The 26,776-nt window shown below is 49.6% G+C and overlaps 1 protein-coding gene across 1 annotated transcript; it reads right to left on the reverse strand.

The window, feature by feature from the left end:
* Positions 1-636: 636 nt before the first annotated feature.
* MOGAT2 (monoacylglycerol O-acyltransferase 2) lies at positions 637-25,429 on the reverse strand (the record flags this gene model as incomplete). Its single annotated transcript, XM_082499508.1, has 6 exons — positions 637-791; positions 2,281-2,480; positions 2,639-2,813; positions 4,142-4,346; positions 16,352-16,530; positions 25,336-25,429. 6 exons carry the CDS (start codon positions 25,427-25,429, stop codon positions 637-639), a joined length of 1,008 nt encoding a protein of 335 aa, XP_082355634.1.
* Positions 25,430-26,776: the final 1,347 nt, after the last annotated feature.

Consider the following 26,776-nt stretch of genomic DNA (forward strand, 5'->3'; position numbering starts at 1 on the left):
AAGCAGGGCTCCCAGAACCCAGGTAGGGTGGATCCTCTGGATGAGCCCTTGCCCTTTATAAAAGTTTTATTGCTTTTGCATGGCATTGTGTTGCTACTAAGGGTGCCCGGCACCGTGCTGGGAGTATGACCTTTCAGGTGAGGAGAAAAGAGCCCAGAGCAATTAAAGACATGAAGAACACCAAGCAAACAATGATCGTTTGTTGATCTAGATAAATTACATTTTAAAAAAAAACCTGTATGCATTCAGCAGAAATTATGGGTCATCATCCCATTTCAGAATGAAAGTAACGCAAAGGAAACTTTCAATAATTAATCTCTGCCACCTGGAAATATCTTGAAAAACTAACCTCCAAGCCAGACTGGAAGTGTGAGTTTTCTGCTGTGGAGTTTCAATAGTGCTGACCATAGATGGGATTTCCTCCTTCTTCTTCTTCTTCTCTATGATTTTTATGTATCCTACAGGGAGAAAAAATGAAAGCTCTGGCCCTACACCCATGAAAATGCTGGGAAAATCTTCTCCCTACACTGTACAGACCATATCTTAACTGTGACTAAGTTGAGGTTGTGAAATAGTTCCAGAGACAGGGGAAAACTTGAAGCTTGAGATCCATGGTTTCACCTTGCTTGATGAGTTCTATATAAATTCCAGGTGTCTGTCTTCTGGGATGTTATATTTAGCTTTGTGCTCCTCAAAGAGCTTGCACAATTCGTTTAGGTATTTCTGATGTACTTGATCAACCTCTTCCTCGGACGGTCTTTTCTTCCTCTGCACTGGAATTGGCTTCCCAACTGGAAAACAAGCATAGGCATTAGGAGCCAGTGTGAGGTCCCTCTGGATACTTTGCACATCTTGGCACAGAGCTGGGGTCCACCTCTCCAAGGATGCTGTGGATGGATCGATATGACCAGTCATGTCCCGGGCTTTGGGAGGTAGGACAACCAAGGAGGTAGGGAGATGGAGGTTCAGATCATGGCCCTGCTGTTAGTCTCCAAGATCACATCTCTCTTTGCCCCAGTCTACCCATCTGCAAAGTTGGTTAATGCCAAAGACCCTCTGTGTAGCTTTTTGAAGTAAAAAGTACGGCATCCCAGCTGCTCCTAACATCTCAGATGTGCTGCGAGTAAAGACAACAACATCCAATATTTGGTTTGGGCTTTCCAAGCTGTTCCCACGTGGCCCTGGGAATCTGCATTGCAAATGGGGAAACTGAGGCACAGGGGAGCCCAAGACTATCTAGCGATTGGGGTGCTTCTACTTTGCTCAGATTAAAGCTTCTGTGAAACTTTTTTATTTTTATTAAGCACCAACTACCCACATATCTTTAGAAAATCTTGCTTTTTTTCAAGGTCAAATATAATTAATTTGACTCCCAGAATTAGAAGAAGCCCCTTCCCATCTCCCAGAGCCTCCAGCAGCAGGACTGGGTCTCTGGGGACAGGGAAGTCCATGAGAGACCTCTCTTGCTCTGGTACCTTACTCAAATTGAGTTTGTCAAGTGGTGGAGGGTTTCATCATCATGTAACGCTTCTCCTCATCAGACTAATGAAGAGCCCTTGTGATACTGCACAGCTCATAAACCCATTGAGACAATCCAAACAGGTTGTAAAACAATTACAAGTAATTGCTGGCTGTCAAACCAAATCAGTGGGGCGAGCTCTGACCTTTCCATACAGCCACTTTAATTAGACTAATTCACAGAGCATCAGCCGCTCTGGCGGGACAAGCATGGAGGTGTTGATACCAGGCAAAACTTCTTCAAAACCAAAGGCTATTGAAATTTGGTCTCCCATGGGCATGGCCTGTGATCAAAACAGCTTGCCTTGTTCATGTGCAAAAATGTTGAGGTTTGCGGCTGTGTCTGCATGGGACACTGAGCAAACCTGCAAACTGCTTAGGTGTTGTCCTACTTGTGTTTGTAAAGTTGGCTTAGAAGTTGTTTGACCCAACGTTATTGTAGTGGTTCGTACCAGCAGGTTGCACTGGGGTTGGGGTTGGCTGCATCCCACAGGGGTGGCCATGTTTGCTCTGGAGCTTTCCCAGCACAGCCCAGGTGACCTGGGCTCTGTCATAAGACCAAGCCAGAATCCCAAACCAATGCAACATGGGAGCAATTGGGCATGTTCCTTTGCCAACACCTTTCAAGCCCACCACAGCTCATGCTCTCTGGCATGATGCTCCAGCCCAGCAGGATGACACAGCCAAGGGACTGTCCCTGGTCCTCCTTTGGCCAGGCTGAGTGTGGCCAGCATCGTGATGATGTGCCAAGGAAGGACTTACCCACGGTGTAGATGGGCCGGCGGTAGGGTACCAGCCCAAAGCTGTACTGGAAGATGCCTCGTGCATGGAAGAGGGGAAGGGAGATGCCCATGATCTGCTGGAGCCGGTGCTGGATCTGTCTCAGCCAGGAGCCCTTGGGGTTCCTCACTTGCTCGAAGAGGTCATTCTCCCCAAAGGAAAAGATGGGGACCAGCGGGGTGCTGTGGGGAGCCAAACCCAATGTAGTGGCATGATTAGCAAAGATGACCCCAAAATACCTTCTTGGCCCCTCTCCAAAACCAGCAGAAACACCCCATTAACCAACCCCAGACCAGAGCTTCCCTCCCTGAGCACCCCTTGACCCCATCCCCTGCATCACCCGTGCTGGATGGCCAGGCGGACAAATCCCTTCCTGTTCTTCAGCAGCAAAGTGCAGGATCCCGGCCGGGCATCCAGCGCCTCCTGCGCCCCACCGACAATGATGGCCAACATGTTCCCACCCTCCGGCTTCTGCAGCACGTAGGACGCGCTCTCCTTGTCGGAGGAGACAAGTCCTGGAGGGCAGAGAGGAAGACAAAATGAGCATCTGTTAAACCCACATGACCGTGGTTTGCTCTGTACCGTTTTTTCCCCATTATTCAGCTCTGGAGGGGTGCTAGATGCTTTATTTTCAGAGTTTTCCTACATTTTGGAAATCTCAGCCCAGCTCCTCTGAAAGGTGCTGGATTCATGCACAGCTCTGCTGTGTGAATGTATAATTATCCCTTTGCTGTCTGGCCCAGAAGTGCAAAATGGGGCAAAAAGCGGGAAAAAAGTAAACTGAGAACTAGATGCATTAAGGCCCAGGGGAATTCTGTTTTGGTGTGTTGTCAAATGAAACCGTGTCCAATCCTGAATCATTCTAAAGTCAGTGAAACATTTTCTTTAGGTCAAAACACACACAGATTTTGGTGGATGCTGCTAGTTTAAAGTGGAATTTAATGCAGAATTTGGTCCCTTGATGTTTACTTGCAAAAGTTAGAAATCATGAATTCAGAAATGACAAAGCAACATTTTTTTGATTTTTTTTTTTTTAAATCCTTGTTTCAGGGGCTGAAATACTTTGCAAATTAAAACCTCTTTGTCAAATTGATTCAATCGACCTGAAAATGAGCTATGCACCAAACTCCCACATTACAGGGATTAAACCTTCGTTCGCCTGGGACATAACTCTCTGGTATCTCACTGTTATGATTCCTCGATCTCCGTGTAAATATTTTTTCAGCAGCGGGAGCCAGAGTTTACATGGAAAACAGGGTGATGAGCGACCTGGGGCATCTCAGACAGAGACAGATGCCTATGTTTAGTCTATTGAATCCTGCCCATGACGTGAGCCCATTTGGATGGAGATGTGGCCATTCTCCAAGCCCACTGGTGAGAAATGGAGGCCACATCCTGTCAGCCTCCAAAAATCTTTCCAGACTCCCTTCCTTCTCTCTCCACTTAATTTTTTACCTATTCCTTTTCATTTTTTTCTTCCTCTGTTGCCACGGGGTATTGCAACAGTGTGAGCTGCTGTTTGCATCCTCGCTCCCTGGATGCAGCAGCTTTGGAAAAATAGGTTTCCTCTTTCTTTTAGTGGCAACCCCTGTTTCAAGCCTGATTGTTGTTTGCATGGAAAGAAAGAAATATGGGACCACCCTGCCCTGCTGGTCTCAGCATTTCTGCTCACAACTTGCTCTGCACCTGGCACAGCGATGCCCTGAGCTCAGAGGGAGCTCTATGAGGTTGACCAACAGAGATAACATCTAGGAGGGCAATTTTTAACTTCAGAGGGTTTTTTGGGGGCCACCTCTGGTGGTCCACGCCTCTCACCGCTTGCCTGTGCTGCCGCCCTTCTTACCTCCACTCATCAGGTAGTCCCTGAAGAAGGGGATGCGAAACCACAGAGAGAGCATCATCAGGTGTGGGGTGATGCCTGGGAAGAGCGTGGAAAAGCCCGATGCCTCCGTGCAGAAATTGATAAAGGCGCCTGCTGCCAGGACGCCATGGGGATGAAATCCCATCAGGTAGTTCTGCCTAGGGTCCAGCTCTGCCGTCTTCACCAGCTAGACATGGGGATGGAACCAAAAAGGGGCCATAAGTTAGTGCTGTCACCTTGGGGGGATGGAGAACTGGCTTTGGAGAGCAGATAGGAGATTCCTGGAGGGAGGTCCCTACCACCCACCATGCCTTCTGTTGGAAAAGGCCACCTGGAACAACTTGATCATTTTTCACTGCCTGTATTTCCATCTCCTCCCATCCATAGGCTCAATATACCATTTCCAATGGCACAGTTCCTCACGTTGCCTTGAGCTGGACTAGATATTGTTGGGAACCTACATTGTTTAAAATGTCCTCCAATACATTTTCTAATATGTGGAAAAAAGCTAAAAAGCGAGAAAAGGGTGATTATTTTTCCCCCCCTTCACCCCACAACCAGAACAGCAAAGGGAGTGCAGAACCACCCCAGTAATGATCTACACAAAGCTGCTGTCTGGCTCAGGGACACCTCCCTCAACAGCACGGAGTGGACCCAATGTTTGTCCTGTCCTGAAGCAAGTGTCAGATGATTCAAGGATCACCTTGAAGAGAGCAAGCTGACGGTTTTCATTCCATTGGGGAAACCCTGCAAGAACCCAGCCCCTTGTGCCTGTGTTAGGTGCCCAGGTAATCCATGAGTCCACCAAAGAGCGATGGGTGTCTGCTCAACGTTGCTGCAATTTCAGTGGGAGGAGGGAATAAAGAATGGCCATGCCCAGCCTTTGGAGATGGAGAGCATGGCTTGCAGATACAGTGCAGCCCATGGCCAGGCCTTGAGGGCTGGCTGAGCAGCTAGCTGGGATACTTGGCCAGTTGGAAAGTGGGTTTGGAGCCTGGGAGATGCTACATGGGAGAACGAGAGCCACAGCAGAAGAGGGGATGATTAAAGGGAGACCAGGGACAACCAGGGTTTGGACTCTGTGGGTTACACTTGCTATGGACTTCCAGAAGAGAGGGGCTGGTGTGACAAACGTACCCTCCAGCTATGCCACCAAAGAAGATCCTGCCATGCCAACATCAGCCAGCATGTGCATAACCCAGGCAGATGCAGTCAAAACGTAACGCTGATGCCTCAGCACCTTTTCTGTGGGTACTGAGGATGCTCACAGCACCGGGGGAAGGATGAACCTTTCCAAGGTTAGCCATCGCAGAGCCACCGTGAATTTCCAAACAGCTCAAAGGCGCTTGTGCTCAGGAAGAACCAAAACCCTGCGTGCTTTAGCGCGCCCCCCCTCCGAGTACCCCGGTCCCATCCGCACTCGGGGAGCAGCTAATGGTGCGTGTGTTTTCCTAGAAGCAGCCAGAACCGTAGGTTAATCACGAGGGTGTATTTTACTTTCTTAATGTCGTGGCTAATTCTCCATCTGTCCTAAGGCACTGTTGACTGTACACATGTGCCCATTCAAGCGCCTGCTCCTAATGAGGGGAACGGACAAACAAGAGTCCCACCGCTGCCCGGGTGCGGAGGTGCCTAGGCAGGAAGAGGGGCAGATGGCTGAATTACTAAGTGCCCATGGCCCCCGCCACCGTTTGCTCATTTTTGAGTAATCTCAGCTTGCATCAATGTTTCCTGCATTCATCTTCGGCTCCCAAACAGCCTTTCATCTCTGCATGATTTATAAGCAGGGGGGCGAGACACTTGGGTGTGTTGTAAACAGCTAAATCTCCATCTCTGTGTGTGCGGGGTGGCAAGAAGGGGGGGGTGACAGCTTGGCTGCACCCCAAGGTCACACCATCTTCTTTGCTAATGAGGAGCCGAATTCAGGTTGTCTGCTGAGCTGTGAAAACTGCTTCAATAAGAGAGTTCACCTGTGCTAAGACACCACACATCCTGAAAAACCCTCCCTAGGGGACATCCAGCTGCTGCCTTGGTGATCACCCCAGCGTAAGGCGGGGGGAAGTGACTTAGTTGAATTATTTGCCTCTTTCAGCTTTGTAGATTGGGCTCCGTAAGCAAAGGAGGAGAGAGGAGGTCCCAATTTTGTCACAGTGTCTGCTCGCATTGGGATGATTTGGCCAGAACTTACAGAGAAACCAAAGAGCTTGTACACTACCGGGAAGGAAATCTGTATCAGAGACTTGGGCAAAGTCTCTTACGGCGCAGGTCGGACCCCTGGACTCTAAACCACCCTTCTCCTTCTGGAAACTCTTTAACGCAGAAACTTGATCCTCTCATCTCGATTGTTCCCGCTGTTTATTTACTTCTTCCCCCTCCTCCTGTCAGAGGTTGATCTCCGCGCGACATCCTGTTCCCAAGCTGCCAGGAAAGTTAATACCTGACACCGCACAGCCCAGCTCCCGCCTCCGCTCCAGCCCCCACTGCTTTAACGGGGCTGGGGTTGAGGTGCAGAGGGGTGGGATTCTCCTCCCTCCTGCTTTGGACAGGTTGTCGTTTCCACACCCACCGGATGGCATCTGCTGCTCTGCTCTTTCTGGGTGAGTTGAACCTTTAATCATTGTCAAAGGACTTAAGGGTCCAGCCAAGCCGGTCTGTGCGTAAACATCTCAGACAAGTGTTTGTCTCGAAGTTTTCTTGGTAAGACAAGAGCAGTTCCTCATCTCAGAGGTCTGAGAGATGCCAGATTAATGCGTATGACCTACGGTCCAAAGGGGAAGGGCTGTTATCAGCTCAGGGTTGTGCTCTCCAAACTGAGCCGTGGGTTTGCTGGCTTCCCTTAGCTTCCCCTTGGCGTGGTTGGGATGCTGGCTTGCTTCTTGGCTGCTGACAGTGGTAATGACCCCTTGTCAAAAGTATGATGAGGCCTTCCAGATCCCAGATCTGGGGCGATCTTGGCCTTCCCAACAAATGAACTTAAATTTGTGTTTTGGAGGATGAGGTCTCTTTATGCTTCTCCTTCATGGAGAAATATTTTGACAGCTACAGTTGATCAGTGCTCACAGTGATTACTCTGTAGCAGAAACCCCCCTTTACTCTGTCTACTCACAAGGGGGTCCAAGACATGGGTGAAACCCTGCCCTGGTTTCCCCAACTCCTGCAGGGATGCGGTGGGACCTGCTCCATGCACTCTCAGCTGCGCTAGGGAAATGCATACACAGACTTTCAGGAGCTCTGGTAAGAGCCTATGTACCAGCAAGGATCTCAAGGAAATTAATCCAAATTAATTTTAAACTGGATTAGTTAAACCGTATTAACATCCCAAGTAGATGCTCTTAGCTGGAATTACAGTAGCCTTCGTTTTGTATTTGTTTTGGTTTGTTTTTGTTTTTGTTTTTTTCTTTTAAATTCATTTTGGAGTTGAATTAAGCTAATTGGAATTAGGGATTTTGAGTGACGGTATCAGCACAGGAGTTCAGCAGGGGTTTAACAAGGCTGCTTTAATTCACCCTTCAAGATGTGGCTGGGGTTTCCTGGTTGTCCCCTACGGACTGGACAGTCCTGCCCCAAACCATGGGAAGAGGGAGGATGGGACGTTCCCTGTGTAAGGCTGGTGCGCTGATGCTTGAGGAAAGTAAAATTCTCCCTGAGTCCAAAAGGTTGGAGGGCTGGGTGCTCCAGCACGCCCTGGAGATGAAGTGATACCCAGGCCCCCAGCCAGCAGGGCTGGAGGGATTAAAAAGTCGTTAAGTGAGGAATTAGATCAAGTCAAGTTGAGACGAGCATGAGCACTGCACGGTGCTTGCTGTGCCAGGGACATGCATTCATGGAGAGCACTGACATGCTGTGACATTGCATCCTGAGGGGCGGATGAACATGTGATGGGAGACAGGGAGTCTGTGCATGGCATCACCCCCACAGCCATTCGCAGAGCAGAGGAGGATGTGGTCAGGAAAGCCGGTCAGCAAGCTTGTGCCTTCTTCATTTAAAGTCTCCCAAATTGAATTACTATTGTATTTCTATCCTTCTCTGGCCCCAACCTCTGTTTCCCAGGATGTTATGTTCATTAATCTGCTCTTAAGTAGGATAAACCTCCTTTCAACTTTGTCCTAAGCAAATCCTCGGGTCCCTTGCTGCTCACCCTGGCACCACCAAAGAGCATCTCTGGCAAGATGAAACATACAGGCAGATTCACTGCGGTATAAAACCCAGCAGAGAAATCCAGAAACCCAGCCAGATCCAAAGAAGGAGAAATTGTGCCAAGGCAAAGAGAAGCACGTAGCCTACCCAAGGGTGCCTGAATGGGAGACCAAAAGAAGGGCAATTATCTGAGTACTGCCAGCAGCTGCCGAGGAAGATGGTGCTGGGCTTGGTGCTGGAGCCGTTTCTCTTTAATATCTTTATCAATGACCTGGACAAGGGGATCGAATGCACCCTCAGTAAGTTTGCAGATGACACTAAGCTAGGCGGGTGTGTTGATCTGCTTGAGGGTAGGATGGCCCTACAAAGGGATCTGGACAGGCTGGACCAATAGGCCGAGGCCAATGGTATGAGGTTCAACAAGGCCAAGTGCTGGATCACTTGGGTCACACCAACCCCATGCAGCACTACAGGCTTGGGGAGGAGTGGCTGGAAAGCTGCCTGGTGGAGAAGGACCTGGAGGTGCTGGTCAACAGCCGGCTGAATATGAGCCAGCAGTGTGCCCAGGTGGCCAAGAAGGCCAACGGCCTCCTGGCCTGTATCAGGAACAATGTGGCCATCAGGACTGGGGCAGTGATCATCCCCCTGTACTCGGCACTGGTGAGGCCCCACCTCGAGTACTGTGTTCAGGCCCCTCAGTACAAGAAGGACATTGAGGTGTTGTGACAAGTGATAGGATGAGAGGAAATGGGTTCAAGTTATGCCAGGGGAGGTTTAGATTGGATATTAGGAAAATTTTTTTCACTGAAAAGGTTATTAAACATTTGAATAGAGTGCCCAGGGAGGTGGTGGATTCACCATCTCTGGAGGTGTTTAAAAAAAGGGTAGATGTGGTACTTGAGGACATGGTTTAGAAGTGGTTTTGTCAGGTTAGGTTAATGGTTGGGCTTGATGATCTTAAAGGTCCTTTTCAACCTCAACAATTCTATGATTCTATGTGTTTCAGGCCCCAGAAATGGTGTGAGTCTGAGAGGGGCAGTTGGAGAAAGAGGGTTTTGGGCACTGGGGTTTTCTCCAGGTGCCACAATGCCAGGTCAGATCTGTTTGCATCAAGTATCGGGGTGTGTGACCAGCCAGGTGGGTTTAAATTCAGTTAGGATGGAACTTAATCACCCTCACTCCCAAAGCTGGATAAGGATAGCAGCTCCAAAATACCCAAGTCTTCCATTGTTCTTGTGGGATGCTGTTCTTGGGCTCTTGTAGGACCTCCCTTATCCAGTGGTTTAGTACATTGCTTGACAGTGCAGGTGGTGGGACACCCGTGGACCTGACTTCAGCAGTGACGTCTTCTCTTACTTAAGGTCACCCCAGGGCAGAGGAGAGAGGCCCAAGACATGGGACAGAGAAGATCCTCAGAAAAGGAGAGAGAGGTGGCGTTGGGCCATTTGACCATGTCTTGCTTGTGTCCTAACAATCCCTTTTCTCTCCTCCAGCCAACAGAAGGAAGCAAAGTGAACAGCCAAGACTGCTGGAAATCAGAAATGATATTTAACGTCATGGGCCACGACACAAAATCCCCGGTTACAAATAATACCACTCTTCTATGAAAAAAAGGAAAACGTTCCTGGCAGGCCTTGGTTCACGGGAACATGGGCTGTGCCCTCTCTGCAACGCTTTGTCCTTCCCCGGAACCGCAACACACTCAAATAACCCCCGTCATGGTTTAAGCAATTGTGCGAATGAATGAGCTATGGGATGGAGACATCCCAAGTCACAGCTCCTAAAGGTCAACTAATTCTCCAGGAACTCATTTTAGTTACGCTAACTAAAAAACAATAATGCCAGCAAGTCCCCAAGCACAATGACAGAGTTTGGGACTCTGCCAATTGCTATAGATAATAAGGTCCAACTGGCACTTAGATAACCCCAAGACTGGTAAGAAATGTCCTGTGATTCTTCACAAGGGGGAAAACAGTGCAGTGAAGACCACAGGGACCTTCTCCACACAGCAGGCACTTTTCAGGCTGCTCTGAATAAAGCTGGCAATGTGGTGCCTGCTGGAGTTGCTCTGAATGATGACAGCACTTGAAGACAAGATTTGTCCCTCTAAGACTTTAATTTTAGCTTCTCGCTGCTAGATTTATCTCATAAACCCAGGTTGTGCTATCTAAAGTTGAAATGCCTTTTCTTAGCCAAGCATCCAGACCCAATTTATAGTCAGCAAGAGAGAGGGTGTTTTTGAGGACTATGGTAGAGATGGATCTTCAAATTTACGCTTTCCCCATTTCATCCCTGTTCTCACCTCCTGCACATCCATGGTTCTCCTCAGCTGAGGCTACCAAAGCACCTTGGCTGTATGGGGGAGGTTGGTGACTGGCAGCAGGGGATGAGGCAGGTGGGGAAGAAGCAGTGAAGATCATAGAATCATAGAATGGTTTAGGTTAGAAAGGACCTTGAAGATCATCTAGTTCCAACCCCTCTGCCATAGGCAGGGACACCTCCCACCACACCAGGTTGCTCAAAGCCCCATCCAACCTGGCCTTGAACACTTCCAGGGATGGGGCAGCCACAGCTTCTCGGGGCAACCTGGGCCAGGGACTCACCACCCTCAGAGCAAAAAGTTGTGCATTCACTTCGCCATGTGATGGAGAAAATTTGTTTTTTTTTACTGTAAAGCTGTGTGTATCCTTCATAATAAAGATGCCATGCTGATTAATGATGGGGAAGGGACTGTGAGAATGGAGTTAAGGGTTTGAGCAGAGACCTGGCAGCGACAGAGAGATGATTGAATTCTTATTGAATGTATCATAGGTAGAGCAGTCCAAGGTATAAAAATCTCTCTGGAGGCAACATCAACCCACAGCAGGCATCACTGGGTATCTGTTCAACTGTAGCCTGCCCCAAACAGATTCATTTTGCACCCTTTTGGTATATTGTCCCCGCTTTTGGTATATTTCTCCAGCTGAGCTCAGCCATGTATAGCAGGCATATCATGAGGGCGTATAAAAAAGGACAAGAACAGGGTTAAAATACAGATGGTTGAATCATAGAATCATAGGATGGTTTAAGTTGGAAAGGACCTTGAAGATCATCGAGTTCCAACCCCCCTGCCATGGGCAGGGACACCTCCCACCAGCCCAGGTTGCCCAAGGACATGTCCAGCCTGGCCTTGAACACCTCCAGGGATGGGACAGCCACAGCTGCTCTGGGCAACCTGTTCCAGTGCCTCACCACCCTCAAAGTGAAAAACTTCTTCCTAATGTTTAATTTGAACCTGCCCTCTTCCAGTTTAAAGCCATTCCCCCTCATCCTATCGCTACATGCTCGAGTAAAACGTCCTTCCCCAGCTCTCCTGTAGGCCCCCTTTAGGTACTGGAAGGCCGCAATAAGACCTCCCCGGAGCCTTCTCTTCTCCAGGCTGAACAGCCCCAACTCACTCAGCCTCTCCTCATAGGAGAGGTGCTCTAGCCCTCGGATCATCCTCGTGGCCCTCCTCTGGACATGCTCCAGCAGGTCCATGTCCTTCTGTTGGGGACTCCAGAGCTGGATGCAGTACTCCAGGTGTGGTGTCACGAGAGTGGAGTAGAGGGGCAGAAGAAGAAATAACTTTCCTGGGCAATGTGCTGGACTGGCCCTTGGATTCTCAGTGCTTTTTTCTCATCCCCTATTTAAAATCACCCAGACTCATCCAGGTCCTGCCCGACCCTATAACTCCTAAACCCCTAACTAAAATACAGCTAGCTGTATTTTATATTATTATATATATTATTTTATGTTATTATATATAGTATTTTATATTATTATTTCTATTATTTTATATTATTATACATATTAGGGGAAATAACCTGAGCAGCAGAGCGGGACTTGTGCAAGGATGGTATCGGCAGAGGGTGCTCCTTGCACGCTCTGCGCAGGCACGGCTCGGAGCCGGCACGTTCCCACAACCGCTCGCTGCAGCAAAGCGCGAATTCACGCTGCCCGGATCCCCGGAAAACAGATGCTCCTCCCAACCTCTCTTTGCTTCCACAACAGCAAACACGCCCAGGGATCCTTTAAAGGCGGCATTTAAAGCCACTTCCTAAAATAAAATAACGGGCAGCTCTGCCTCCAAACGCCGGTGCTCGGCCATGCTGAGGTTGCTGCCGGGATCTGGGGGGATTAGGAGCCGCATTTAATCTTCCCAGAATGACTAATCCTCCAGGGTTGAACGAACTCAATCAACACACAAATACGGCCCCGGGGTGCTGGGTACCCACCCGTCCGTCTCCCCAATTCCCACTCCCCGTGTGCCCCTGTTCTGGCTGGGGTTTTGGACCAGTGGGAGGTCCATGGGAGCATCCAGATGTGCACACTCAGACTGACAGCTCAGCTCACCTCCTCGTGGGCGCAGCACACGGGATGACAAAAGCAATATTTACGACCCTTATCTCCCATGCTGCTAGGAACAAATCAGCTGGTGCTCAGCAGTATGAAATTAAATGCCTTCCACGCAAGGAAGCAAACACATTTGGGGTTTTTAGGTGGGGAAAAAAGATTGGTGGATGGGGGATATAACGGAGTATAAAACCAGGAGTGGCATGGGTAGGTGGGACAGGGTTTGCTTGGGGTAACCAGGGAGTTTCCAGTGAAATGAGCAGGGAGGTCTTCACACTGAGTGGTTCACCCGGGGACCTCCCTGCTGTGGGATGTTGGGGATGCCAAAGTTTTTTCCATGCTCTTGTAGTGGCAACAGGTAGAAGCTGCATTCAGCAAGGGCTGTAAAATCCTATATTCTGTCTTAGGAAGTCCTTGAGTGGAGGTGTAGAAGACTGAGAAAATGTTTTAAGGAGATAACGTTATGTGATTGCTCGGTGATAACACCCTTTTTATCATGTTTTTATTTTCTGCTCTCCTTTTGTGGACCCCCTTCTGCCTTCTCCCAGACCAGTGGGGAGAAAGGCTCCCCGGAACAGTCCCTGCCTTCACCCAGTGAGCTGCAGACAAACCCCAGTAGCCATGCTCCCTCTACTGGTCTTACTGGTCATCCAGCCAGCTCCTCTCTGCCTGGCGGTAGCACCCAGTGAGGGAAGGACAGACGGACAAAGCAGTGCAGTGTTCAGGAGGAGCTTTGCATGGCCTTACAAAGGGACAGGAGAAGAGGTGTCTCTGGCAGCTAAGTTTTAGCAGAGAGGTTGGTCCAACACGGGCCAAGCAGCAGCTTATGGCCAAAAATAATTTACAGAATATACATTGCATATAATCATTACAGCCACATAAATAGCTCGTGGCAATTTTAGCGTTTTCAAAGGCAACCTTGAGAATAATTTATTGGGAACCCACTTGGTGTTTCCTATTAAACGTCATAAAATATTACCTGTGCCTTATGGTAAAACTCAGCACAAGCTTTCCTGAGACATGTTCCCATTCCTCCCCAGAAGACTATGATATACTTTTGGGGACCTTGCTTTGAAGCTCATCCAGAAGCCCTTAAATCACAAGTTAAACTCTGAGATCAGCCATAAAATAACTCTCTGCAGGTTCTCAGCATCACTTTCCGCATGCCTTTGAGCAAAGAAACACAATGGCAGTAGGACGCATGCAAGGTAGACTTACTCTGATGGATGGTTTTGTAGAGAGGCAACTTGGAGATGCAGTTCACCCAGCTGAGACATGGGAAGTTTGGCTAGTGTGTGCCAGCTCCCAGCACAAAATTGAGTGGATTTGCTTGAATTGTCTACAGCAGTGGAAAGGGAGGGTGATGCTCTGGTTCAACCCCACACATCTGTTTACCCCTGTACTCGGCACTGGTGAGGCCACATCTTCAGTAGTGTTCAGTTGTGGGGCCCTCACCACAAGAAGGACATTGAGGTGCTGGAGTGTGTCCAGAGAAGGGCAACGGAGCTGGTGAGGGGTCTGGAGCACAAGTCTTACGAGGAGTGGCTGAGGGAACTGGGGGTGTTCAGCCTGGAGAAAAGGAGGCTGAGGGGAGACCTTCTCGCTCTCTACAACTGTCCAAAAGGAGGTTGCAGAGAGGTGGAAGTCAACCTATTCTGTCAAATAACAGGTGATAGAACAAGAGGAAATGGCTTCAAGTTGTGCCAGTGGAAGTTTAGATTGGCTATTCAGAAGAATTTCTTTACTGAAAGTGTCATCAGGTGTTGGAATGTGGTACCCAGGGCAGTGGTGGAGTCCCCGTCCCTGGAGGTATTTAAAGGTCATGTAGATATAGTGCTCAGGGACATGGTTTAGTGGTGGGCTTGTCAGTGTTAGGTTAAGGATTGGACTAGATGATCTTACAGGTCTTTTCCAATCTAGGAGATTCTATGATTCTGGGGTTCTGTGATCTATCTCTACTAGTTGCACCCAGGTCCGGTGAGAGGCAATCCCAGCTTGCACAGTGCTGTGTGCCACTAACCAGACAAGGTCACAGACAACACTGCCCTTTGCTCCTTCACCTTATCCCAAGAGGCATATTGGGGATGAGATGAAAATTGAAAGGAGAGTAGGGAAAATCAAGGGAAAAAAAAAAGCTCCGATTTTCCTAGTGCAACATTTGCTTTTTGGAGTATCCTGGAGGTGGTGCCTTTACAGGCAGATCTAAGTATATCCATGGTGTTGCTCTTCTGGATGCACTTTGTTTTGATAGCAAGTGATGTTTCTACTCTGACGAAGAGGAGCGACGTTTGCTCTCTGTGTAACCAGGTTGTGGCTTGCCCAAACCCCTGTTTACCTGCAGCATTAGGGTCAATATTGTACTGAGTTGTGGCCTGAAAAAGGGGTTGTTGTGACATCAGAAGACACGTTTTAGGCACCATCATTTTAGGGGCAGATGTGCCCATCTGAGTTGTTATAATACAAGTATACGTAAGATCCACTCATATGGAAGAAGAGATCCAGACAGACCTCATCTTCTCATTTTTTGCCCAGTCTTGACTTCTGCCCTAAATTAATCTTCTTTCACACTAATCTTGCAGTCTGCACTCCAGGAAATTGAAAATTTTGGGTGTGTTGTATTGGGGATGTGTGTTGTTTTTTTCTCCCTGACAAACTGAAGAGAGAAACCTCATGTTTTATGCTTGAATTGCGGGGTTGCGATTCGAAAGAGCTAGTTCTTACTTCTGGTTGATGGGTGACCTTGGGCACGTCATCTCTGGCCCTCTCTTTGCTCCAGCTCCCCCTAATCCTTATTCCAGGCCATACTCTATGCTGGATGGACTCTCAACCTGCACTTTTCTTTTTCCTTTAGGCTGATGAGCCCTTTGGCTGTTTGGGCTCCCCGCTTCATTTTACCCTGACTGCAGCACCCAGCTCCTGACTCCAGGCTATCTCTAACCAGATATACACATCCCATCTGAGTTCCTTCAACAGGCGATATTTCATTAAAGTAATTATCTTACAAATTCCTCTAGCTTGTTTTACCCTAGAAACTCAGTCCCTTGCACGGCCCAATGAACTCTTCTGCTACATTGCTCAGATTTGTTCCGACTTGTGATGGGTCTGAGGCAGGACCTCATGCTGGTCCATGCATTCATGCCATGCCAAGGGGATACCAGCTAAAGGTTAAGGTCAAAGGCTTGCCACATACATTAAAGTAAATGTGGAAATGTCACAGAAGTCCCTTTCAGGGGAAAAGCAACTCTGTGAGACTGCCCAGTGCCCACCCAGCTTTACCCATCCAGCAGAAGGGAATTCTGACCTTGCAGGGCACCAGGACCTCTTGGATTTTGGTCAAAACTTGACCTTGTGTCCACTGGGTAAATGCTGATCAACCTCAAGAGCACGTGTCACAATACCCACAAGGAAAACAGGCAAGGGGAGATCTCTCTAATTTCTGGAATGCAGTGAGGTTAAATGGGTGGGTAAAAGTCAGATGATTAAAGGATGTGGTTGTGGAAATGGTGGTCTACATTTTTTCAGTTTTGCAGTAATCTGAGAGCTGGGAACACAATCCTGCCTCAAGCCTTGAACATTGACTTCCAAGCACACTCCATGCCACAGCTGCTGGCCCCAGACTGCCTCCAAACACTAAGGAGGTCCCTGAATCTCCTAAGAGCCGATGGGATCAGTGGCACTTACCGTGATGGGGAAATAGTCCCTCATGTACCTCCAGACGATGCTGTTCCGGAGGGCATTGATCCGCCTCCCGCCCTTGCTGGGTTTTTCCCTGTCTATGAACCACCATGCAGCATAGAGGGCACCGATCAGCCAAAAACGGGTGAAGAAGAGCGCGATGAAGGCAGCTGTGCAGCACTGTGCTGAGAGAAAAGTCAGACAGTGAGTTGGAAGTTGGGTTAAGTGGGCACTGAGAGAGGAATGGTTCACTTGAAGGGACTCTGTCTTTTTGGACCTGGGATGGAGCCCAAGCCTTCACTGGGCTTGTTGCTGAATTAGTTGTATCAGTGTGAAGGCACCTTTGATGAAAAGAGATGATTTCTTTCCTCTGTGCCCCAGGAACCTGGAGAGCAACCAAGCACCATTCTTGCAGCAACATCCTATTTCTCCAAAGGCCACCACGTCCCCCTCTTCTCACAAGACTGATGGACCTCACTGCATCCAGAGGGTACTTGTGCATCAGGTCTCTATCCCTTTGCTGTCTGGCTTTTCTCTGGAGTCAGTCTAACATCTACAACGATAATGCCCGTGTTATACCCCAAAACTCCTGTTAATACCCCCTGATGACACCCGGTATTTTGCAACAGCAGCAAAACGGGGCACTATGCAATGTCTGTACAGTTCCTAATAGCTTTGTCCTGAGCTATCGATTCCCCATTTTAATTGTGTCTTGGATTTTTAATTTTTTATCTTCCCATAGATAAGATTTTACTCTTTATTGAGTTTTTTCTTATTGATTTTGGACCTTTTTCTCCACTTCTCGGGTTCACTCTAGTCCTGGCTTCTGGAGGATTTTCAATCCTTTTCACTCGGTGTCATCACAGATTTTATAAGAATGCTCTATTTCATTCTCTAAGACATTAATGACTTGGGACTTTCCCAAGTCATTAAAGACTTTTCTGAGCTGCTTCCAGTCAGTGCTCAGCTTTGCCCTCTACCTCCCACTTCCCTCATGCCCTGTGTTTTGGCATGGGAACAAGAGAGGAAAAGTCTGTGTACAAACAAGCATCACTTGGTACATCAAATCCCACCCAAGCCCAACACTGTCTGTCTGCACAGAGACTGGGTAGCGCTGATGGCCACCAAGCTGCCACCTGGTAAAGCAGATGCCCTAAAAAGAGCCTGGGAAGACCTGTGTCCTCTCCATCTGTCCCTCTGGAAGCCTTGGTGTTGTCTGGGAAGGGGGAATCTGAGCTAAAAAACAATGCCATTCATCCAAGCTCTTTGCCTTCCCCAGCTCATGTGTGGTGAGCTATGTATTTTGTTCTTCTGTGGGTCTTCACCTGGCACCCAGGGATGAAGGACACAAGGATGGAGATGCCCTGTTCAGCTTCAGCTGTGAGATAGATGCGTCATCCATGCCCTCCATCCTCTGAGACCCGGATTTACATTTTTGGGAGTCACCTGGCACCTGCCCTCTCCAACTCATCTCAGCTAAGGCCTGTCAGAGAAGTATACCAAGTCCTCATTTAGGACCTCCTGTACCTCCTGTTTGCTTTTACTTAAGGATAGATAAGTAGGTCTGGTTTGTAGGGTTGTTTGGGGTTTTTTTTTTGTGATAAGCCACCCTGATCCCAGGGCTTTGCGTGTGAAAACAAATCCCTGCCCCTTTTTAAAACACTGCCGTGATGGTACTGATAATTCCTACAGGGGGAAAAAAAAAAACAAAACAACCAAACAATAATCTAGCAGGATCCTAAATCTTCTTAAAAGCTGAAATGGGATCTTCTGTCCTCATATAGGTAAAGACACTGCGGCAGGCGCCTGGGCAGACACTAACAGAGTGCATGGGGAAACAGTGCAGCTCTCTGCAGAGCAACAGGTCTACCCCGCGATGCATCCTCCAGGTCAGAACAAACCACTGCTCCTACCTGGCGCCACTCCTTTCAAGTGCCGCAGACACAGCCTTTATAACTCTTGGGAAAAATAGCCTACAGCACGAAATGGAGCTCCAGGGTCCGCATGACACATAAACACCGCTTGAGGAACAATGCGGAGGTTGCAATTTTACTGCTCCTGGAAGCCAGGTCATCAAGTCTGCTGCAAAACTGTGCAACGCCTAATTCTCTTTTTATCACACCGTGCAAAGCTCAAAGAGCTCAAAGTACCTTCTGCAAAATGAAGGAGTTGTTCTGGTCCAAATCCACGCACTTATCATTCAAGTGAGGCTTTATCTTGCAATTATATAATTATTAATTTGTGATGCGATTCATTTGCATATTAAATTTTTTTTTTTCTCTGGGAGAGGAGCACATTTGAGTCCTAGCATGGGTCCTCCCTCTAAAAGTTGCTATGGATGGGACCAAAGAGACAAGAAAGTTCCAGAAAATGTACAGTTAAATCCTACTGTCTGCATCCAAACCAATCCCAGACACATGGTTATTTATGGGCTGTATTTTGGTGAGAAGGGGACACTCTCTACCACTGCCTGGTGTGCGAGGGGGAGTCACCGTGGCTGCTTGGACCAAGGGAGATTGCTGTCCCCCTTCCAACTTTCTTGCAGACATCCATGTGTTATGTCCTCAAAATCTTCAATGAAAACATAGCAGAGGCAACGCAATCCCATCAGTTAGACACGAAGATTTTCCGGGCCACCAGTGGCAAGATATTTGCCACAGAGCTGCATTGCGGCTTCCCAAAAGCCACACCAGGTCCCCAGTCTAGGTCCACCACCACCAGTCCCACTGCACAAGACTTTGTGCTCTTCAGTCTGGCTCCAGGGTCCCTTCATCAGCACCAATCCAGCCTCTTTTAGGTTACCCACGTGACTCTTCACATCTTAGAGTATCCCTGCTCTCCAAGCCGCTGAAAAATAACATCCCACCCAAGAAAGGGCCAAATCCTGCATCCATTTGAGCTCAGGGCTGGAGGGAAGGACTGTGCACCAGGAAGCAAGATTTATTCCTGCAAATCCTGAGTCTCTCCTGAATTCACGCTGGAGGGGAACACACACTCCCCTTCCTCCACGGGTCAGCTCCCAGAGGCAGAGCAGCAAGGACAACCCAAAGCCACCCCCTCACCTGTACTGCTTCTTTTCTGCAGGACAGGGCAGAAGGCATGGGTGGCAAACGGGAATATTGGCTTGTTGTGAGGCTGTTCCCCATAATCATTGCCTTCTTCCCTCAGGGGGAATCCCAAGAGGGAAATGAGGAACGTTGAGGGTTTCTTGCCTGCCCCTCCCTGGACTGGGGACCACTTCAAAGCTGCCCAGATGAGAGCCATATTTCCCTCAGCATCTGCTTTCCTACAAACAATTGTCATTTTCTGGGCCACCTGCCAGGCAAACACTTTAAAGGATATCATGAACATGGCATTAGGCTCTTGGCCAGAGAACCTCAGCAGATATCCCCCTCCTGAGGCCAAATTCCAGCCTACGTACAACCTGCTGTGCCCACAAAACAACCCGCAAAGGGCTGTCGGGTCTCAGAAACGTTGCTGGAAGAGACAACAGTCCGTGTTATGATGGGGACGGGAAGAAATCGGCAAGTCCCTGGTTCATTAGAAACCCATCTTTGAACCCTGTCGTCTGCCAGGGCTCTGGAGAGCCAGACAAACTCTCCAGTATAGAATCTTAGAATGTTTTGGGTTGGAAGGGAGCTTAAAGACCATCTAGTTCCAACACCCAGCTTGGTCAAGCTCTCCATGGGAGCAAGCTCTCTGGTGAGGATGGGGACTGCAGGTGCATCAGGCACACAAATGGCAATGAGATGTGATTGTAAGATGGCTCTGCCTCGCTGCCTTTACAGTACTCTTTAAAGGAAAGGAGAGGACAATTACCTTTAGTATTCAGCCATAACATCACTACAGTATCTACCTTCCACCTTTCTGCCCTGAAAACACCCCTGATTCCCAGCCTCAGGCTGCAATCTCTCAAGCCATGGTTGTATACTTAGAAGGAACAGGGAGGTTTGGGGGTCCGGTTGTAAACAGATGTGATCCTCATCTCCTCCTTCTGCAGGTCTGGACTCTTGCTAGGTAGTCCAACTGCACGTGCTAAATTGCTATAAAATGGCTTAAGCCCTTACACAGAGTCCTTTCAAGGCAGACGTCACCATGGGCTGCAAGAGGAGGTCTAAGAGCATCATGCATGTCTTTGCAATCACATCAGTTCCTTTACCTGAAAATGGCCAGAGAATCCTAGGCTGGGCTGAGATTAGCTGCTGCCCTGTCTACACTGTCATGGAAAGTGAAGAAAGACACCTTCAAACTCAAACCAAAACCAAAGGGCGCTTGACCAGAAGGAAAAATCCATACAGACCCTAAATCTCACAGTTTCTGCACAGGCCAGATGCAGGGACGTTTGTCTGTGGTTGTTGGTGGTGAGGTGTGGTTCTCGGTGAGGCAGTAGTAGGACATTCCTGGACTGCAGGACCACCAAGATCTGTATCCAGCCTGTCAACCAGGGGTGCTTCTGAAGCAGGTCTTCATGATCCAGGACCCTGCACCTCACATCTTCGTGGCTATATGGGAGTTAACAAATACAGGGCACGTCCGTGTGGATGTGATGGCTTTCTTGGATCTCCCGACAGGACAAGTGGTTTCCTGGGTTGGTCTCCCTCAAAGAAGCTCAGAGCAAAAATTAAGTGTTTGTTGGTGGGTATTTTGTGTTAATTAGTTATTAAGTTTTGAGCTGCAAATCCCTCCCTGGATAAAAACATGGGCATATAACAGAAAATACACATGTATATGCCATGGGCTCCAAGTGAGCCACATGCTACAAAGCACAAAGAAGAATTTTCTGGCCAAGTCCAAACAGGGACTATGCCCCATCAAGGTGCTGCTGGACCCAACATTGCTGCTAACCCAGCATTTGCTCATTCAGCCAGAAACGGGGAAAATAGCAGCCTATGGAAAGAGATTTTTGGCATCGCAGCAGCCCCAGGGTGATTCAGACTCATATTGTAGTTTTCAGGAGGGTTTGCAAGGTGCACATTGCTGAGGTCCCCAATGCCAGCCCAGAATCCCTGACAGTGACAGCCTGCACAGATCTTAGGCTCATAGAATGGTTAGAGTTGGAAGGGACCTTAAAGACCATCTTGTTCCACCCCCCTGCCATGGGCAGGGACACCTCCCACCAGCCCAGGTGGCTCCAAGCCCCGTCCAACCTGGCCTTGAACACCTCCAGGCATGGGGCAGACACAGCTGCTCTGGGCAACCTGCACCAGGGGCTCACCACCCTCACAGTCAACAATTTCTTCCTGATATCTCATCTCAATCTCCCCTCTTCCAGTGTAAAACTGTTCCCCCTCGTCCCATCGCTCCCCTCCCTGATCCAGAGTCCCTCCCCAGCTCTCCTGGAGCCCCTTTAGGCACTGGAAGGGGCTCTGAGGTCTCCCCGGAGCCTTCTCTTCTCCAGGCTGAACCCCCCCACCTCTCCCAGCCTGTCCTCCCAGCAGAGGGGCTCCAGCCCTCCCAGCAGCTCCGGGGCCTCCTCTGGCCCCGCTCCACCAGCTCCATGTCTCTCCTGTGCTGAGGCCCCCGAGCTGGAGGCAGCACTGGGGGGGGTCTCCCCAGAGCAGAGCAGAGCGCAGCAGAGGGGCACAGTCCCCCCCTCGCCCTGCTGGCCACGCTGCCGGGGATGCAGCCCGGGGTGCCGGGGGCTCGCTGGGCTGCCAGCGCACATTGCCGGCTCATGGTGAGCTTCTCACCCACCAACACCCCAAAGTCCCTCTCCTCAGGGCTGCTCTCCATCCACCTGTACCCTCAGCACAGCAAAGCCTGGTGGCCTGGCCAGGCTGTCCCAGGCTGTGGACTATGCTCAGCTGTCAAGGAGGCCTGGCTTATGCTGGCACCACGTGCCCTTTGAGCCAACCTTGGTGACTGAAACGGTTCAAAGGCTGGGTGCCGTACGCTGGATCCGCAGAGGCAACGTGCACAAGTCTCCTGCCCCTGCCCTGGGTTTGTTTGCACAGGTTCAGCCCTACACTAACGCTTCTGCATGGTCTATCTGGACGGATGCCCATGCCCAAGTCCATGGAGACCAGGAATGAGAGAGGCAGCAGGAAGCATTGCAGCAGGTCTGGACACCAGCCTGCTAATTTCGGTGCCCTGCAGAAGACTGGTTCCACTGCATTAGGAGGGGACACTGGTCAGTACTGGGATGCTGCAGTGGGGAAGCAACGGGTTTCCCACTCCGTGCCCTGCATCCCATCCTTGCACCGTGCCCTCTGCTTCCAGCAGCTGCCAGCATTGGAAGCAAATGTCACCTTTTGTCTCTGCGCCCTTGCAAGGAGCGTCCCCAAGAAAGACGGACAATGCCTGCCTGTTGCGAGAGACGCTGCGGCAGAGCTCCCTGCCAGCACCGGGCTCGAGCTGCTGCGCTCACCCAGCACCCGCGGAGGATGAATGAACCCCTCGCCCGGTGCTTGGCTTCTCGGGGGATGCATTCCCACAACCATGGTAACAGCGGCGGCGGTTAGCGTCACCATCTCCAGCCGAAGGGCTGTGCTAACGCCGGGTGTTTTCAGGAGCCCTTTTCTGGCAGCAGCGGGACGAGCCTGTCTCAGAAAGGAGCAGCCGGCGGCCCAATCCTGCCCACGGAAGGTCTGATCTCTGTGCCCGAGGACTATAACCGAGAGTGGCACGGGGGGTTTGGCAGCTCATGGGGTGAAATTGAGGGTATCCCTTAGCATCAAGCTGTCGCGGTTGTTAAACCGGGAGCTTTTGGGTGGGAACTCTAGGCTTAAACAAACTTTGTAAAATGAATCAAACCAGCTGGAATTGCTCCACAAGGTTTGGTTATCACTTTTCTAATGCCATTCTTATAGCATTTATTAACTGGTTTTTGGTTTCAGATTGTATCAAAAAAAAAAAAAACAAACCCAAAATCAAAGTAAAACCATTCCAGGGAAAGGCAGTAATCTCTGGAAGGCCAGCCATGGAGGAGGTGTGGGTTTGGGTCTCCCCCTCATTCGGATCAAGCTGTATTTCCCTGCGGGAAGCAGAGCCTGCATTTTGAGCAGCTCCACATTACCCTCCAACTGCGGAAAATTCCTCCCTCTTGCCCATTTTCTGCTGGCTCCAGAAGTTGTTTCCATCACTGAAAAGTCAAGAGCAAGCTAGAAACCGATACCCAGAAGGGAAGGGACAAACCTACAGTGCAAGATGTTTTGCTGGAAAACACTATTAGAGCTCCGTAAGTCCCAGCTGCATCCATGCTGGGAGTGGGGATGTGATGTTGTATCCCTTGTTAACATCTCTACTGCGCCCCATCCCATCCAGCCACCATGGAAGGAAATCTGGGGGCTGGGAGAGAGGGAGCTACAGAGCACCTCAGAATGTCCCAATGTGGCCGGTTGGGTGTGAGGCTGCACGGCTTTTCCCAGATCTCCCCTCCCCTGCGCCATTAACCCATGTGTTCTCCTGCAAGGTGGTCTCTGGTGTGCAGGGGAAGGTTGATCTCCGCTGGGATCTCTTCTGCACTAGAAGAACCCAAGGTTTACAACACAAGTATGGGATGACACCAGGTGCCCTGCACTCTGACATGTCATAACCATGCTTTGTGGTAGCTCAGCTGGCTGTGCCACCACTGCCGCACCAGGAATTCCCCTCCATCTCAGAAGGGATGTCCTCCAGCTTGTCCCAGAGCAACCCAGGGGGCCACACTGATTACACCTCTCCGAAGCACCTCAGCAGAGTTCATTTGCTGACGCAGCAGGTGAACGGCATTGCCCAGTCATGTCCACGTTGCGAATTCTCTTCTCTTCCCATAAAGGACAGCCTCACCCACCCTGGCAACCAGCAACGGTCCCTGGCCGCTGCCAGTGCCCAGACTGTGCCAACGTGTAGTTTGGCAGAGTGTTGCTTAGCACAGGCCAAACCTATGCCAAGAAGCATGCAAACAGCTACACCGTCTGGACCAGTATGGCCCAGTGCTCCAGTCCATCAGATACTGGTGCAAAAGTGGCTATTCAGCCCCAGGTCTGTGGCAGAGTTTGGCTGGAGATATCTCAGAAACTTAACGAGTCTCTGAAGCATAGCCTATGCTTTCTCTGCAGGGATTGTTTTGGAGATGTTTGTGTGCCAGGACCCATATATACACAAATATCTGCCACCTCTGAGTACTGCGACCAGTCAACAAGTGTCCTGCCACAATAACGCAGAAGCTTTACACAGATCCCACCTGAGATTAAGAACTGGCATGAGAAACTGGGATGTCACCTTCCAGTTTGGCTGTAAATCACCTCAGAGAGTTTGCATTCTCTGATAACCTGGCTCTGGGTCTCCCATCTCCTCATTTTCCAGTGTGTCCTATCCAAACCTGCATGTCTCCCATTTCCATCAGCACCTGATGCCCTCCACAGTGAATTTGTCTGGGTCCCAGTTTGCTAATGTGTCTCTTTCCCAACCTGCTTGGGTTTCTCTGGAAAAATGCCGTTTTAGGGTGTGCAGGGGACATCTGTACAAAGCGAAGTGTCTGTTCCCAGGGTTGCAAAGCAGAGTCCCCCATGCCCTTCCCATCCTACCATTCCTCAGGTATGGGAATGCCATTTTCCATGACTAATGCTGGGCAGGGCATTGCCTTAGACCAGGAAAACACTGAAGATAAAGAGCTGGAGAAGCTGAAACCCTACACAGCTGCTGTGTAAGATCCGTAGATGTCCCCAAGCGTAGATGCCCAGCCATGCGTTTCCCTAGGGCCACCGTGCTCAGATTGGGTGGCAAGAAGAAACCAAAAAAAAAAAAAGGGGGGGGGGGGGAAATGCTTTAGTGAGATAGAGCCTCCCACACTGCTCTTCATACAGCGAGACAGAGACATGCGAGTGCGATGTCTGCTGTGAATCACTTGTCCTCACATGGCCTGGGATTCACTGCAGGGTCCCAGAAGATGCCTTTACTGCCACTTTCCTTTGGTCCCAGAACTTCAGTCCCAGCTCTTCCTTGGGGTCGGGGAGAGAAGGAGTTGGGGCAAAAGCCTTCTCAGAGACGGAAAAGGAGACGTCTCTTACCTAGACCTAGGAAGCTGAAGACCCATTGAACCACCGATGCCGTCTGAAGCCTTCTCTGCAGTGGCGTGGAGAAAGGAGCAAACTCAACCTTCATCTTGGGCTCTGCGTGCGTGTCTGGAAAGGAGAAGGAAGCTCCGCAAGTGGCGAATGCAAAGTGCAAAGTCGTCGTCAATATTTACCCAGTCTTACAGTATAGGGGATTGTGCAACATACAGTGGCGCTGGTGGCTGCCCGCAGCCACCCTCCTGTATGGGGAGGAGAGGGACGCTGCCAGGAGGTGTCACCAGCTTTATGCCAACGTGACTCACCACATGGTTAGACGGTGAGGATTTCATGCTTTTACCACCCAAATCTAGGAAGTAAACTCCCTTTGGGACCCAGTCCTGCCTTCAAGTGCCTGTCTCTTTTGAATTTTGCAACATTTAGATGTTAGATGGATGGATGGATGGATGGATGGATGGATGGATGGATGGATGGATGGATGGATGAGCACGGGGGTACACAAGCAACCTCACGTCTCTGCCAGGAGATGGATGGATGGATGGATGGATAGATAGATGGATGGATGGATGGATAGATAGATGGATGGGGCAGACAAGTGTCCACATGCGTCCTTACACACACTTATGTGGGTGTATGAGAAAGGAAATACTATCTCCTTTTTGTGTTTCTACCTTCAAGCAGGTACACAGTCTGAACCTTCTGCCCAGTCACGTGCAAATCGCTGCAATTTAGTGGACGGGAAAAAAAATCAGAAATTTTGGGGAAAAAATCCTCACGGAACTGACAAACTGCTCAGGTAAACAAAGAAATCATCTCATCGGAGGCCTGAGAAAACCAAGGGTCTCGTTGTAACCAGGATACAGAATAATACCGCTAAGAGACTGAATGAAACAATAAACCAATGCACTGCTAAAGCACCGGCGCGCATACAAAGGCGTCGCTTGCTTGTCTAAGGGGCATTTCAAATCCCCAACCTCACCGCGGCCAAGAATTACAGAACAAAACTAAAAAACAACCCTTGGCAAAAAACAATCGGAGGTGTTAGCTGAAAAATAATCCCTCCTCTTTGTCAGGCCCTAGGAAGACGCCGGGCTATGAGGAATTTACATCTGTTAGACTCCATTTTCCCGAGTCACTAGAAAAAACAGGGCTCTGGTGAAACCCCAAGAGCTCTTTCCTAAAGGCACTGGTTGCTTTAATCGAGCTGAAACTGGCTTAGATATCCCTTGCATCTCTCCCCATCCTTTGTCTTCTGCTGCAGACGTCGGGGACCTGTGTCTGCTTTGAGAAAGCAAAGGAGGCTTTTAACTCTTTCAGCTCTGTTGCCTGGAGACGAGATGTTTCCTGGTGAGAAACCACCAGCAATTTCCAAATTGCTGTGGGAAGATCTGCAGGTCCAGGGCTCCTGGTCTTCCTGGGCTGTGCAACCCCTGGCATG

The sequence above is a fragment of the Vanellus vanellus genome, assembly GCF_965231255.1.
Source record: "Vanellus vanellus genome assembly, chromosome: 1".
Taxonomy (NCBI): Eukaryota; Metazoa; Chordata; class Aves; order Charadriiformes; family Charadriidae; genus Vanellus; species Vanellus vanellus.